Below are 15,847 nucleotides of genomic sequence, written 5' to 3' on the forward strand. Positions count from 1 at the left end.
GTGTTCTACTATACAGTAATTTATTTGTTAAGTAGGAACTGTTTCATGTGATTTGATGTATTGTGATGTTTCACCACAAGCTGGTTTCCAGGCTTCCACCATGTTAAATACTACATTCATAATCAACCAAGTTTGTAAAGCCTTTTTAACCACGTAGTCTGAGTAGGTTGCTCTCACTTGCTGTTTTTCCTGTACTTTTTCATAGAGAAGAAAACATACGAATCTTTTCTAGATAGCATGTTTGGTAGCATTTTTTTTTTTTTAAACAAAAAAAAAAAAAAGCCATTGCTATTATAGCTAAAACTCAATCACATCTGCATTTTTCCTCCCTCGATAAAAAAGTAGTTTCACATTAAGAAAAAAATAATAGTTTTTAGAAAATTGAAAATATTGTTGCTTTGTGACTTATCCCTGTCTTTTTATGGAAAATAAAATAAAATAAGCATTATTTTGCATGTTGTTGGGCTGTCTGTGAATGAAGCACGTCATATTAAAAATGAGCTCTTGGTAAGTAATAAATATTTAATGCCAGTCTTTTTTTTTTTTAAATTTAATGCCAGTCACTTGTTTTGCAGTGGATGTTGCACGTTCAATACCAAACTCTTAAAAAAAAAAAAAGAGAGTCACATCTGTCTAGATCAGGGATGTCAAACTCATTTTACACAGTCAGTCCGCTTTGATCTTAAGTGAGCCGAATCAATGAAACTGATGGATGTTTAAAATTACAGTAGTTCTGGAAGTTCATTGCCCAGACTATTCTGTAATTATACAATATAAAGTTTTCATAACTTCACAGACACCTAAAAAAAAAAAAAAAAAATCATAGTAGGTAGTGGAAAAAACAAACTTTTATGTAATTATTAATTATTGTGATGAATTATGAATGGGAGATCTTTATCAATAAGAAATGCTGTCAAAACTATGAAAATACAGTTAAAAGTTCAAACTTTCTGAACTTTTTTTGCCCAGTGGACTGGATTGGAGTCTTTGCCGGCCACTTCTGGCCCCAGAGCCTTATGTTCTGACACCCCTGGTCTAGATCGTTATCCCATTATTTAAACATATACAAACAGAGCCCTCAGGAAATGATTGTTAGAGCTGTCTAAACAAGCAAATACACAGCCACTATATCTCATGAAACTGAAGAGTAACATTTAAAACAAGCATAGGTCCTTTTGGCTTTTCTTTATCTCTCTAATTTGGTATTCACTGGTTGTTGGTAAGAGCACCTGAATCTATTTGCACATATTACAAGAACAACATCTAAGCACATTCCTACATGTGTTCTGGATTTAATAGTTACATTTTCATGAGGCTTAATCACTGATAAGGCAAACCTCTTGGGGCTGGTGGTGAGACATTCTGTTACATTCAACTAAGCCGCAAAGCAAACTGCAGTAAAAGTCACTTTTCAATCTAAAAGAGAAACCCCTTTATTTTGAAAAGATGGACTGACATCAGTTAAGGTTCAACCACATGTCTGAAGCTCAATTAATTAGTATAATTAAAAACTGCTCAACTGTAACTGCCTCCTAAAAGAGGGGAAATGGCTGAATCTGAAAGTGCTTATCAACACAGAGGTGAGTTTGGAGAACTGTACAGGTATTTATTGGTTATACACAATCAATTGCTTCACGCAAGTTGTAAACAACAAAGTCTCTGAGTCCACTGTCTTTGTCAAAGATGGCTTCTAGCGAATCACCTTTACTGGGCTCTTGAAACTTGATGCTGCCTGAAGCTGGAGTTGATAAGCCATCGGGTGGATTTTGAAACCATACAGCCTAAAAAAAAGAACAAAAATAAATAAATAAATTCCTCGCTTTTCAGAGGTCAGTGGTTTGGTGTCGTTTGAAAACTGAGTGTAACATTGATGCAAAAGAACAAACCTTGGCACAAACTGATTGGCGGGTCGCTTTGGGCGGTACTCTGGGTGCACCATGAACAGCATGTGAGGGAACCCCGTGCCAAAGTAGGCTCCATCCGTGTGGTGGTGCCTAGAGGATTTAGGGGTGTACACATCCATGCACTTTGGGCAATAAAGCTTCACCATCGCTTCTCCCGGTATATCCGATAAACCTACGTTACGCAGGAGAGAGAGAAAAGAAGGGATAGTCACAAATATCACAGTGTGTTGTTTAGTTCAAGTGATCCCCCCCCCCAATGAGAAGATCAAAAACAATCAGACCTACCAATCGGAAGCATTGGCTGATTCTCACAATACACTCTGGGGCAATAGCCAAAATCCCCCTGCTGATACTTTTCCAACTACAAAAAAGAACAAACTTAAATCACTCGTGATGATCATGTTGTGGTGCCTGTAAGAGGTTGTTGCAAAAACTATAAAATAAGAGCCCACCATTTGTGCAATGCCTCTGTTTGTGAGGATGTAACGTGCATGTATAAGTCCGTACAGCATCTCTGCTGCCTGCTCTATCAGGTCGCTCTGGTTTGGATTATCTTCAAGCTCCTCATCTGTTTAAATAGAAACAATTTAGCCTGTTTAACTATTTTACTATCTCATTTTATGAGAGAAGTGGTTTGCACCACTTTAAAATCTCACCTGGCTCCAGGTCAAGAATCATATCCAGAGCCTGGCGGTAATGAGGCACCTGCTCATTCAACCCCGTCAGGTTAAACTTGTCCTGTATGTAGTCTTCATCAACCTAAAACACAGCAGCAGAAGGAAACCAAAGGCTATTAATAGCACAAGTTACTGTTGCAGCAGTGCACTGCACAGCACACTGATATAGAACCATTATACAAAAGTTTAACAAGATTACTGCGATGCAGCCAGCTATTTCTTGGCATTTTTCATTTAAGCATTTTTACTTGATGCCCTTTTTGTACTCTTAGAAAGAAAACCCTCCGTGCTCTTCACAAACAGGCGAGGAGAGCAGTTGCAACAGTCAGGTCTTAACTATATGTAGCTGAACTGAAAACTACGTGTGTGTAAAATGTCCAAGGTGGCATCTTCCAGCCCCAAAGATACCAAATAATAAAATAAATAATGCAGACCAGAAAGTAAATGACGCAGCAGATTATCCTGGTTACAGGTTACTGGCCATAGTGTGACCTTGACCCCAGGTTGATATCCAGTAGGTGACGACCTACTCCATCATTTAAAGATTTCCCTGCAAGTTATTGAGACACTGCAATATAAATAACAGTACAGGGATATTTGACCAAGAGAGAAATTCAGACACTCAAACACAAAAAAAAAAAAAAAGGGAAATGTGTTTTATTTGGTGGTTTCAGTTCTGAAATTACAACAGAACAGAAACTACTGGATGGAAAAAAGTAGCTGAGGTGATTAACTGATTTCTAACCAAAGGAACTTCCAAGAGTCCTTCTAATGTAAAGCTGCAGCTACTTCTAGCATCTACAAATTCATTTGAATTCAGTGTGTTGTTTGCCTAATAGATAACAGTTCAGATTTAAAACTTCAAACACATTTTTGATGCATTTGAATTTTTCTTGTTTTTATGGAAGGTGGTCTAATAAATTCATTAAGCACATACACCTGGTAAGAAGGTAAAATATCATCTTTACATAGCCTGGTTAGTTTGATTTAAGCACATTCTGTACATTTCAGCACTCGCATGTGTTATTCCACATAATATATCAAACAAAATCATGAGTGTGGTGGTCATTTTTGTCTTCTTTATAGCTGATGGCTTTAGTCCACCATACACGTCACACTTTACTGGTTTGGCAAAAGGTCCCAGTACGCTCTCAAACTGTTTTTTATTTTTTATGTTGTTAGCTGAGATTATAAATTTAGCAAAGTAATTTTTGATTGAGAGTAGCTTCACTACGATTTCCAAATGGTTTTGCAACATGCAGCATATCCTTAAGTACTGGCTGTTTTGATGTGTCACCACTATACTAGGCATTTATCTTTCAGTCTAAGCATGCATGGTGCAGGGTCTCAGAATCCTGCTGAACTCCGAAATGGTTCACAGATTACATCTGCATGATTTATAGAAATCTTTCAATCATAAAGTTCAAGTGTCTCCATGATCTTAATCAATAAATTATTCTTTAGGTGATGTTGTAACTATTAACATAAGTGTGCAAACAGAGAAAGTGATCATAAGAAACCAGCACACCACATCAGGTTTGATTTATTCAAAGAAAGTCTGTACGTATGGTCTGATGTGCAAATACATTTGATATATCTTGGTGCTGTGATGAATATGGACCAAAAATCAAGAAGTCAAGGTTCGATTTAATTTAATCATGCGAACCACTAAGGAATTGTGTATTTATGCAGAGTGCTTGTGCTGCCACAGTGTAGAGCAGCCTGATGGTGTGGGGACATAATTTACGCTTCTGTATACTCCGCCAGCAGGCGATGCGAATGATGAAGTCTGTGAAAAGCTTATGACGGTGCAACTAAAGCTTTGAAAAATAAAGAGTGAAAATGAGACTGACCTCGCAGAAGAACTCGTTCCCTCTGAGTCCACAGAACCACGATATCCAGGACACCTCCTCTGAGCTGCTCATCCTCCTGACAAACCAACATAGCCGCAGTGAACCAATTTACACCCAGAAAGGTTAAAAACAAAGGCAGTAAAACATTAACAGGGTTAGTGAGCCGAGCTTTATAAGTGAACATAGCACAACATTATTTTCAGCACAGATAAGGACTGCAGCTGACACCTGGGGTTTTACTAAAAATGTTAAACATAATCTTTAATTGAGCTTAGACCTGCCTCTCAAACCTGGGAAATACGTCAGCTCTTGATTTAGCATGCTGGCTAGCGTTCATGCTAACACGTTCAGTACAAATGTATTACTGTAACGGCACATTAACATAAATACCGCCTATGTGTTTGTATAACTGTATACAAACATTCGCTTTCACTCACCCTTCTTTTATATTAAATAACGCATCAATTTGGAAGCTTTGCTAAGCTGTCCTCCCTCCCAGGGTGACAAAATATAATTTCCGGTCATGCGTTCTTTTCAAAATAAGGTAGCCGACTACACATCCGGCTAGTGATGGCCAAATGAAGCTTTCTGAAAACGGTTCGTTACTCGAAGCTTTTCAACACAGTCCTTTTTGGTGACATCTTGTGGCCAAAAATATGAAGAGCAGCTTGAATCCACAAAATAAAACCAACTGCTTCATAATGATTGTCCACTCTACAGAGTGGAATTCTGTCTGATATTGGGCTGCTGTTGTGTTGCTTTGAACGTGTATTTTTTTGTGTTAAAAAAATGTGGTTTATTTGTTTAATAAATAATTTTGACCAGTAAACTTTCCTTGTTTAAACATGCACCATGGTGTGGTCTTTCTTTGCTTGTGACTTCTTGATGTTGGTAAATACAATAATTGAAAAATACCACGTTACATATAACATACATATAATAATGCACATTATGGAGTATGCTTCTGTTGTGACGTCCTGCCTCCATGTACTTATGCAATTAATCGCTAGACGGGTATATTTATAAACAATATTATATTAGGGAAATTTTCCTATACATATTTTTGACCTGGGGGTAGAATTGATTGTGAGATGGAAAGGGAAAATGCTTATGAGGTTGCAAATTAAAAACATGATGCATTTAAGGTAACACTTTTCATTTTTATTTAAGAAGAGAATTTGTTCCGCTGTGCGATGGCCGAACCTGTTCCTTTTCGTGGAGATAATTTCTCCTGCCTTAAGGAAAATCCCTTCACATGGCACAGAAGATGCTGGATTGCAGAAAAACTGGTAGAGATGCAGTTATACAGTCTAACTGGGCCTCACAAACTATCAGCTAAAGAGAATAAATAAATTAAATTGCTGCACATTTTGTAGACTAACATTTTTAAGATTATTTTTTAAAATAAAATATATCTTTTTATAACATTAAATGTTACGAGTCAAATGAAAGTTTTTCTAAAGTTATTTAATGATATTTATATTATGAAAAGCAGATTTTTGACATTTTAAGTTTTTCCCGTTTCCAGATAAAATAAACACGCACAAAACAAAAGCAAACAGCCAGAACACAAAGCTGGAAAAACCCACCCGATTGACCAAAATCAACTCAAAATACTCCCACACAACAGAACCTCCTCTATTCCTCGTTGGCTCCAAATCTGATCAGTGGTTCGCTATCTGTCACCATCAAAACACTCCACAAATCCCGCGAATGATTCACCTGCTTATAAACCATTGAATCAGATACCAAAGCAGTTAGCTTCTAAATGAAGCTTCGGACGTCACTGATCACGTGACTCTGGCCAAACGAATCAAGCTTCGACACAGTGCTTCTGAAGCAGTGTGTTGATTTTTTTGACACACGCCATCACTACATACGGCATATATTAGGCGAAAGCGAAGGAGAGATAAGCCTACTACCGGTACAATTATCTTTTTGTTGTTTGTTTGTTTGCCATGTTCTCTAAGATCAACATCTGACGTTGCTATATTAGAAGAAAAGTGGCCACACTGTTGTATATTGTGAAACACCCAATTTTTTAAACTACTATAGTAAATAAATACAATCAAATCCAACAATAATGGAAGTAATACGTCAGATCCAAATGAGACATGGTTCACCTTAGTTCAAGTAGGCTAATGTTATGATAATGTCAGTCATGCATCCCAAATTGAATGTGATAGTTAAGAGGTGTGCCTCTATCTCCTCTGTCTGTAAAATACCTTGATGCATGGAGGAGATGCAATGGAAACATACCTTTGATTTTGTTTTTTTTTTAATTAATATGAAAGAATATAAAATAAAAGCGAGCGAAAGCAGCTGTTTGTAGTTATATCTCATGTGTTTAATATTTTTACTTTTAGGCTCTTTTAGCTATAAGGGTTAAAAACAGAAAAGCAAAATGCAATGCAGTTTAATCTTTTCACTTTAACAAACACAACATGAGATCCGTGACTGTTTAACCACGTAATTTTTAATGAACTTGTAAAAATGTTGACCTTCTAACATGAACCACACTGATCACATATTTTGCCACTGCCATGTACATTTCACATTATCAGAGTACTTGAACAAACACCTAGAACAGTACAGTTCTAGTACATGCAGGCTAGTTTACATCTCTTCATGAAAATTGCACATTTTACTTCATGTTTCATTTTTTTCACAACTTTACCTTTGATTGATTTTAAAATCTAGGCGGGGGGAAGGGGGGGAGGTTTATTGACAGAATTCAGCTCGGATGGAAAGTCAGGGCAGGTCTGAAAAGGTTTTACGACGAGGTGGTCCAACTTCTTTCTGCTCTTCTTCCTTTGCCATGCCTTCAAACATCAAGATCCTTGAATAAAAACAAGACATTTTACATGCTTTAAAAAGCATTCTTGCAAACCTCAGACGTTACGCATTTGTTTCTCTATTGTCGGTAAGCGGTAGGCCTAGATCTTTTTAGTTTCAGTTTATTTATGAAAATGCTTCTGTGCTGGAATTGAAATACAAGATTTCTTTTATTATTCCTTCTAAGAAAAACTCTTCTCATCTGTAAATGTATCTTATGGGTTGCTGTGCAAGCTGTTATTGTGAATAGTATTTATTTATGTAAAATTGTTATTATCACAGTGAGATGGATAGGATCTTTTTACCCCACTGCCAACAACAAAACGACAAACCTACAGAGCATGTGCACGTAGCAAGTAAAGTGAAAGTAAATGAGAAGAAAGTGTTCATGTAAATGAAACTCATTCCCCAAGTTAACCAAACTGCAGAAAATATCTGAAGGACTACTTTGATATATAGGCTCAGTTTCAACATAACCAGTAATTTCACAAGTATAGGTTTCTGATGTCCAGTATTAGTTCAGTTTTTCAGTTGTTTGGGAAGTTCTTCTCACTATAACCTTATTTGACCTTGGACTCCACTTGCAGTCTACAGCTATGCTCTGAATAGCAACTTATTTCATACTCACAGTTTTAAAATTGCATTTCTCTTTCCCAGCATCATATTGAGGAAGTCATTGTAGCTGATAGTGTCTTTTGAGCTACTTCCAACCACCTCTGCCATCATTTTTTTCAGTTCCAGGTGAGTCTTGGCCAATCCAAGTTTCTCCAACATCCTCTTCAAACCCATTATGTCTATAAAATTACAAGTGCGCAAAAAGAAAAATGAAGTAAAAAACATTACTGCTTGCTTAATCTGAGAGGTTTATTTTGTTGTTTTTTTTGTCTGAGGCACTACTGAAAGTAGCACTTGCTTAATGTTGCTAAAAAAAATTACTTCAGGGCTGCACGGCTAGTGGCGTCCTACCTATTTCCCCTTTGTCGTTGAGATCAAACTCCATGTATTTCTCTGTAACATAAACAATAAGATTATTATTATTCCAAAATTTATGACTTTGCACCAATTGAACAATGAACTGAAGTGTTACTGGTACCCCCTTTGAGACTCACTTTTAAACATTTCAAGCTTTGAGGCCAGGTCTTCCTCTCCTTCATATTTAGGATCTGTGAGAAAAGCCTAATAATGACATAAATACACAATTTAGCATCGCAGGGTGTCAGTCGACGTCTTGGACAGTTCTGTGTTTAGCTCACCTCGTTGATACCATTTAGCTTTTCCTCCTGCTGAGACTTTAGAAGACCAAATGCTTTACCACCTGTGAAAAACCAATATTTTAGGAACAACAACAGCCTGAGAGAACTCTCACAAACAATCAATAAGAACTGGTAGTTTAATGGATGAATTAATAACATAAATGAATGATTAAATAAGTAAATTCAGTCTTGTATTGTTCAGGCTGGTTAAAGTGGCTTTAACAACCAAAGCTAACAGAAAGACAAACTAACCTTGAGCACAGTCCATTTCTGTCAAGAGAGCTGAGAAACTGTGAAACCAACACAAACACAGGCGGAAGGTTACAATGATGCTTCTATAAACTGAACGAGAAGAGGAAGTGAAGTGACAAAGTTTCAGTTAGACAGAAGAGGTTCCTCTGTTACATTTAAGGCTGCAGAAAACGAAGCCAACCTGATGACACAGATAATAATTTAGGAGAACTGTGCATGCAGGACACACGTGTGATCTATCAGCTTATTTAAAATTCTATGTTTTAGGAAGAAGACGTATGTGGCAATAAGATCTTTCTTTAGTGCTCTAGTCTGGAAACTTTTGCTCATGAGGCATTTTTGGATTACATCATATTTTGTTATTCACAGTTTTTTTTTCTGGGTGTGGGTTCCTTTTTATTCATTTAAATGAAAGAGTTATGCACATTTACACCTGGAAGTACCTCAAAGGTGAAATGTCTGTACCAGTGAACAGCTCCACTGGAACGGGTGGAAGTAAAATGGTTTAAGCAGTCACATAAGTCAGATCAATGTGTTTGGAGAGAACTTTAGTGCAGCTTTATCACTTTCTTTTCCTTACTTTAAACATGAGCCCAGAAAGCAACTTGGCCACAAAACTGGCCAAATGTAATGCCTAGTTCTTGCCACACTGTGGTATTGTTGATCACATAATCAGGTAAAGAACATCCAAAAGACTCATGGTAGTTTCCAGTTGAGACTTCTATGTAACTTCAAGGAAGTGAAAATAAAAAGGTCTAGAGGTGACTGATCTTTGTCTCTTCACTAGCTGCATTACACAGAACATGTTACATTTATATCTTCAGGGTTACCTTTCTTTAATTCTGTTGAATGTCGCATCAGGATTTGGAGGTAAGCAGTTCTGCAGATAATGTCTGGATCTGATTGGATAAAAATAAACGCTTTTTAACTATGCTTACTACATTTGTAATTAAGTAACTAAAGGTTTATTCAGTGTATATCATCTTGGCTCCAAAAATTATTTAACAACAAATGCAATTTCATTATATGCCATGAATCTAAAAATATGCATACTGCTAATCTGATATTGCATATTTTGGTGTAAACTTTCTAACCAGCAAAAATGAGGTACTTGCTTCCTTGAATGCGATGCATGTATTAGTACATTTAGACTCATTATTTAACTTTTGGCTTAACAGATACTGAGCCCATCTTAGCTGTTCAAGAAGAAGATGTAGCTCTCACTTGTTTCAGTCAAAATGACACGGATCCAAACAGCTTCTACAGATACAGCGTGACAAAGTTTGCTACAGATCCTAATCAAGTGAAGGATATGTTTAAATGGCCCACACCGAGCAACGATGTGTATAAACGTGTAAAATGGGTAGCTGATGGAAATGGACAAAAATGCTTAACTCTGACAAAACTTCAAAAATCTGACGCAGGACTGTACACTTGTGAAATGTGGAAAGGATGGGACCGTGTTGCGGCCAAAAACATATCTTTGAGAATAAAAGGTAAAACTTTTTACTACTTTCTCTTTACTTTGCAAGCAAATATCTCACTGGTGAGTCACATGATTTGTTATGATCTTGCAGACTGCAAAGTCCTTGAACCTGTGAAGGCCGCACCCAGCATGCCTGCCAAGTTAAACTGCCCAGTAAACATGACAAGTGGACAACAAGAACCTCAAAACATCTCCTGGGCAATCCAGAAAGGAGACATGCGTGAATCACTCGACTCCAGCAAAGCCAAAACTGATGGTACATCTCTGACTTTCCAGTCTGTGAACACCAGCGACAGTGGCTGGTATACATGCAGTTACACGCTTGGTAAAACTCAGCGCTGCTTTGACACCAATCTACAAGTACAAGGTCAGTGATTTTTTTCTTTGACATGTCAAAAGCAATGATCAAACATACACACAAGTAATATGTAAGATTCCTGTTTTTTCACACGAAGCTTTTGTGACCACAACGGTTCCGGTTATTCCAACAAAAACTCCGAGTCTGCCAGGTCTGTTTGCCTTTGCTGTCTTGCACATTCATTAAATCATATTTATGATTATATGTTCACTATATTGTTGCTTTAACTTTCGCCTTGTTCTCTTTAGCACCAAAAGCCAATGATATATCTCTGTCGCAAAGGAAGGAGGAGAGCAATGATGCTTTAATTGCAGTTGTGGTCTGTGTCATTTTGGGGATGATCATAATTGCTGCTGTGATTGGACTCGTTGTGTACCGCAGATGCAAAACCCAGAGAATCACACAGTTACACCAGAGGCGCTTTAACGGTTTGATCTGACTTTAAACTCTTTCATTCTTATCACACTGTCATGCAGTCACACTAACTTTACGTAGTGTTGAGTTGTTTAAATATTTCTGTTTTCTTGTTATTCAGGTAATTGTATGTCTACATATGAGATTGTTGCACCTTTGACGAGTGAGTGCAAACTCTCTTCTTACTGCGCTTTTTAGCCACTGTGATGCCTTTCTGTTCAACACTTGACTTGAACCTTTTTCTTTTTTCACAGATACTCCAGGCCAGCGAATCAACAGTCTGTATCAAATGCCAGACGAAAGCTTAGTTACCTGTAAGTTGTATGAGGTTTTGCCTCCTTTATGAAATTGTTCAAATCTTATCATGTCAACAAAAAACAACCCAACAACAACGAAAACCAAAGAAACCAAAACATTTTTCTCTCCTTTGTTGCAGTCCAATAATAAATATTTTCAAGTAAGGAAGAAGATTCTCCTTTGCAGTTATCTCATCCTTGCAGTGTGGGTTGGATTTTCAAAAGTAGATAAGTTTGCATGCTTATAATGTAACCAATCATGTTTTTGTAACTTTATTTCTTTAAAATCTTACATGCATGTCTGTAGCAAGGCAAAGGAGGAGCTGATTTACTGTGCATTTCTGTTTCTTGAAATAGAAAAAAGTCTGTTTTCAAACAGGTTTTGTAAACCACATCTGTTGATGATTTTGAAGTTTGTGATAAAGACAAAGAATAGCATGTGGTTTCACTCTAGTTCACAGCTTGTAATAAATCATAAAAACTGGTTGTTGCAGTGGCTGCTTCTCTTTCTAAATGTAGTTGCTGTTGTTGTTCCTCATTACGATCATCCTGAACGACCTCGTACACATGAGTCTGAGGAGAAGAGCACCAACATTAGTGAAATAGGACATGTGAGCTTGACTCGGCATGATCCTGTTTTTTGATATCTTACCATTTCAGTACTGGGCTGATCATTAGCTGCAGACCAAGAAGGAAAACATTGTGGTCATTGTGGAAATATTCAATCTCCATCAAAGCCTTAGAGTAATTCATGTTGTAGCTGTTGTTTGGTTGTAATTTCTGAAGCACATTCAGTACCTGCATCCTTGTTGCGCTTCCTCTTGGTGTAAATGTAGAGCCCACCCGCCACTATCAGGATGACTAGAGGCAGGCCTACCCAGGCAGGTGTTTGCAGAGCTGGGGAAAGGAATAATTTTCTGATCAGTTTGGTCATGAATAGAAGGTGCATTCAGCAGACAAGGCAACAGTAAAGTAATTCATGCTTACGGTCAACGGCACGCCACTTTTTTGATGCCACCCGAGCGCCCTCTCTGTGCACAGAGCATGTTATATCTTCGTATGATCGCACTGATGACTCTGGGAGAAATAACTTCTTTATCAGAGTATTATTGATATTCATTAATTCACTCTGCCAACCTTTGTGGGCACTTCCTGACCAAGTTAATTCAAAGTCATTTTCACATTCTGTGGCACAGGTAAGTGCACAGGTCAAGGTGAGATTCTCTCCTCTGAGCCCTGCAGGCATTGCAGTTACTGTAAAAATGTAGAACATGAGAGATGAAACATCAGATATCGATAGCTATCTCTCCATCTCTCCATCTCTCTCTCTTTCTCTCTCATATTTGTATGTGTATATATATACACTTGCATCTACAAAGTTTTAATACTTACCATCAAGGGTATGCAGCCTGAATTTATTGAGCACATCTTTTTTATCAGTGGAGTGTGAACACTGGTAGTCTCCAGCATGCAGTGAGCTCAGTCTGCTAATGACCAGAGAGGAATCTTGATTAACATGTGATGCTTTTATTTGGCCATTATCAGGTGAGCTAGCATCTCTCAGTTGCTTTTCACGCAAAGTCCACTTCATATCAGGAGAGGAAGTGTTGCCACAATTCAATAGTACTGACTCACCCACTGTGGCAAACACTTCCTCTAGTCCATCTGGGGAAAAGGGAGAACTGGTCACACTTTGTACGTACTGAGCAACATCTTTCATTTTGTGTACAGGCTGTGTAGCACCTTTTACTGTTGTCGTATAACTGATGGTGGCTTTAACAAGGTCATTCTGAGTTAGATGACATCTCCATTTTCTGTGGTGGTCTGTCGATTTTGTATCAATGATCAGTTTAGAGAAGCAATTATGTGGATGTTCAATTACAAATCTGCTTCCATTTATTGGTGTATCATCCTCAGAGCTCCAGTTGATATGAAGCTCTTTGCGGTTGAAACAGGGGTCAGCTCCTTTATCTGTACTGAGGTAACAATGAAGCTCCATCTTTTTGTCATTTGCAGGAAGTGACCTTTCAGTAACTGGTGGATAAAAAAAAGTGAGCATTGTGATATTTTTGTTTACTATTTCTGTATGTAAAACAAAAAAAACAAAAAGAAGGTGTGAAGCAAAAATACTTACTGCAAAGAATTCGAAGTGAAACACTTGACTTGAGCGTTCCACTCTTACACGTGTAAAGCCGTGCGTCATTGAGCACCAGCTGAGTAATCTGCAGAGAGCAGTCTTTGAGCAGGCGATACCTGTGGCTGTTTGGAGCTGTCGGTTTTTCTTTCTTTATAATCTCATCAGTTAAATTAAATTCTGCACTCATGTCCCAGCTGATAGAAGAACAGGTTTTGATAGAAGGGATACCACATGGCAAAGTAACATTATCTCCTTCTACAGCGACCATTAGCAAAGGGTTCCCTGAAGAAAATTACAGAAAAATGCATTTTTTTTAAATGAAAAAGATTTCTTAAAATCTATATATGCCATAAAATGAAAACTGTAACACTTGTGTACATGTGAGCAGTTCACAAAGGACTGAGTGAATATCTGAGATCACAATTATTTTGTGAGTTATTTTTATTATGGTTATTTTGCTATGATACAATATAAGGTAAAAAAAATCAGTAACCACCGACTAATTATTTTTCTGTGACACCAACAAGTTTTGTCTCATAACGGTGCCTCGTGGGTTAGAAAACAATCAGAAAGGATGAAATCAAGCCATGTCCAAGAGGGTTTTACAAGGTACCGCGTGTGAATATATTACATCATGTGTATATATATTTATAGGTGTTATATGTTTGTTTAATTACCAGTTGGATGATGTCCACTTGCTGCCTGTGTGAGATAAAAAAGACAGATTACCAACAGTGAGAGCGAGTCCATCTTGCCGTTTCCAGATTTTCTCTGTTATTGCAAAATGCTCTTATAGCAGAAGTTTTGCAAAACACTTTTCCAGGAAATGACACATGAAGATCATGTTTAACTGAGGAGAATGACTCATAAGAGAAATTTATATTTATGTAGTGATCGAGTCCGTCATGTTTATCCAAAATTGTCACAATCACTTTAAGTGTTGTGACTGTTGTGATTTACCTGTCAATTAAATTACTTTTAATAATAACGTCTACATTCCTTTTTATCACCAGGATGCTATTAATTGTGTAACAACCCAAACAGCAGATACTGCTGTATCCAGTGCTGTGGAGACTGCATTTTTAAGGTTTGTCCACCAGGTGGTGCTGTCAGATTCAGTGAAACCTGCAAAAAAGAAGGCTCTTTCACATTGTGGTGTCCAACTCCGTAGATACATTAACAGCATTCATTTTTACGACTTTTTACTCCTCTCACTTTAGTTTTTCATTTTGCAAAAATATAATTACTTATATGATCATTGTTGTAATTTCCCTCCAGTACAGGTGAACATTAATGAGCACCAACAGTACAGTTATTCTGTGCATTGCCAATGAAGAAATAAAGACTTTGGTTTGGACATTTTATTCAGTGATGGTGGAACAAATAACTTTGATAATAAAGTGTAAGAATAAATAAGAATAAGAAGAGAAAATATAAATATGTGAAACATAAATTTGCACATGCATGGCCAACGCAAACAACAAGTCAGCAATACACCCACTGCAGCTCAGGGATTAGTCACAGGTCTTGGACGTGCTACAACTTCATAGGACTTGATTTTAAGCACAACACTGGCAACTCCTCTCAGATCAGGCAGTGAGGTCTCACTCTCAGGCAGGAGGAACTGAAAATCTCTCAGCAAGTAGGCACTGAACAGAAAAAGCTCCATTTTGGCCACAGACTCTCCCAGGCAGAGCCGAGCCCCCCCTCCAAAAGGGATCAGGTCACGGGTGGAGCCGCCTCCGCTTCCTCCTCCTTCATTCAGAAAGCGCTCTGAAAGAGAGAGTGTCAATACTTTATTTGAACTCTTCTGAGCCAAGTGAAATGAACACAAATCACACAGCGTTTGGGACAGTACCTGGTTTGAAGCTGTATGGGTCAGGCCAAACTTCAGGATCATGATGTGCTCCAAAAAGATTAGGAATGATGACTGTGTTCTTAGGGATGAAATAACCTGCAATGCTAAACATGAGGAGGAGTCAAATATTTGTCATGAGGCCAACTAAAAACAGTGTTAATAAGCAACTTAACAACATTAGAAAATGTGTACGTCAGACATTTGTCTGTGTATGAATGTTCATTTAAATAGAAATATGCTGTTTTTCCAGGTTTCATGTGTGTGTGTAGTTTATATTCTTACGTTTTCTTATCTTTGCAAATTTTCTTTCTGTACAAAAACAAAAAATAAGCAACTGATTATTTGTCGGTTGTTTGCTTTTTTTTGCTTTTTTTTTAAACTTCTCCGTAAGAACTCTCTGTTATTATTTTTCTCTCCCAACTTTAACTGCAAGTGCAATGATTAATTGTATTTATTGGGCCAGTTTTGTGGCTTATGCAACAAAACTGGCAGTTATGGATCGCAGAACAACCAAAAGACTGGTT

The 15,847-nt window shown here is 37.5% G+C and overlaps 4 protein-coding genes and 1 long non-coding RNA gene across 6 annotated transcripts; 1 reads left to right on the top strand and 4 right to left on the bottom strand.

The window, feature by feature from the left end:
- Positions 1-548: 548 nt before the first annotated feature.
- On the bottom strand, positions 549-4,996 carry LOC309718086 (casein kinase II subunit beta-like). Its single transcript, XM_082553079.1, has 7 exons — positions 4,872-4,996; positions 4,435-4,510; positions 2,561-2,663; positions 2,357-2,472; positions 2,190-2,265; positions 1,887-2,076; positions 549-1,781 (listed from the first exon to the last, which is right to left on the bottom strand). The coding sequence occupies exons 2-7, from the start codon at positions 4,504-4,506 to the stop codon at positions 1,691-1,693; spliced, it is 648 nt and encodes a 215-aa protein (XP_082409205.1). The 5' UTR covers positions 4,507-4,510; positions 4,872-4,996; the 3' UTR covers positions 549-1,690.
- An 884-nt stretch (positions 4,997-5,880) lies between these two features.
- Positions 5,881-8,894, bottom strand: LOC309716609 (allograft inflammatory factor 1-like). The gene is made up of 6 exons (XM_082550510.1): positions 8,775-8,894; positions 8,523-8,584; positions 8,379-8,445; positions 8,236-8,277; positions 7,898-8,063; positions 5,881-7,273 (listed from the first exon to the last, which is right to left on the bottom strand). The coding sequence occupies exons 1-6, from the start codon at positions 8,788-8,790 to the stop codon at positions 7,186-7,188; spliced, it is 441 nt and encodes a 146-aa protein (XP_082406636.1). The 5' UTR covers positions 8,791-8,894; the 3' UTR covers positions 5,881-7,185.
- Positions 8,895-9,532: 638 nt separating this feature from the next.
- On the top strand, positions 9,533-11,812 carry LOC309716683 (uncharacterized protein). 2 transcript variants are annotated; one of them, XM_082550623.1, is made up of 8 exons: positions 9,533-9,644; positions 9,953-10,270; positions 10,352-10,627; positions 10,716-10,769; positions 10,867-11,046; positions 11,154-11,195; positions 11,287-11,346; positions 11,469-11,812. In XM_082550623.1, exons 1-8 carry the CDS (start codon positions 9,578-9,580, stop codon positions 11,474-11,476), a joined length of 1,005 nt encoding a protein of 334 aa, XP_082406749.1. In that variant the 5' UTR covers positions 9,533-9,577; the 3' UTR covers positions 11,477-11,812. The 2 variants fall into 2 exon arrangements, with proteins under 2 accessions (XP_082406749.1, XP_082406748.1); XM_082550622.1 differs by having other exon boundaries at positions 11,287-11,812.
- LOC309716682 (obscurin-like) lies at positions 11,571-14,235 on the bottom strand. Its single transcript, XM_082550621.1, has 8 exons — positions 14,143-14,235; positions 13,463-13,747; positions 13,072-13,362; positions 12,721-12,993; positions 12,316-12,582; positions 12,127-12,225; positions 11,981-12,006; positions 11,571-11,901 (listed from the first exon to the last, which is right to left on the bottom strand). The coding sequence occupies exons 1-8, from the start codon at positions 14,213-14,215 to the stop codon at positions 11,779-11,781; spliced, it is 1,437 nt and encodes a 478-aa protein (XP_082406747.1). The 5' UTR covers positions 14,216-14,235; the 3' UTR covers positions 11,571-11,778.
- A 594-nt stretch (positions 14,236-14,829) lies between these two features.
- LOC309717908 lies at positions 14,830-15,678 on the bottom strand. The gene is made up of 3 exons (XR_014279845.1): positions 15,606-15,678; positions 15,324-15,427; positions 14,830-15,238 (listed from the first exon to the last, which is right to left on the bottom strand). It is a non-coding gene; the product is annotated as an uncharacterized lncRNA (long non-coding RNA).
- Between the last annotated feature and the right edge of the window lie 169 nt (positions 15,679-15,847).

Source organism: Aulonocara stuartgranti, assembly GCF_965226115.1.
Source record: "Aulonocara stuartgranti genome assembly, chromosome: 11".
Taxonomy (NCBI): domain Eukaryota; kingdom Metazoa; phylum Chordata; class Actinopteri; order Cichliformes; family Cichlidae; genus Aulonocara; species Aulonocara stuartgranti.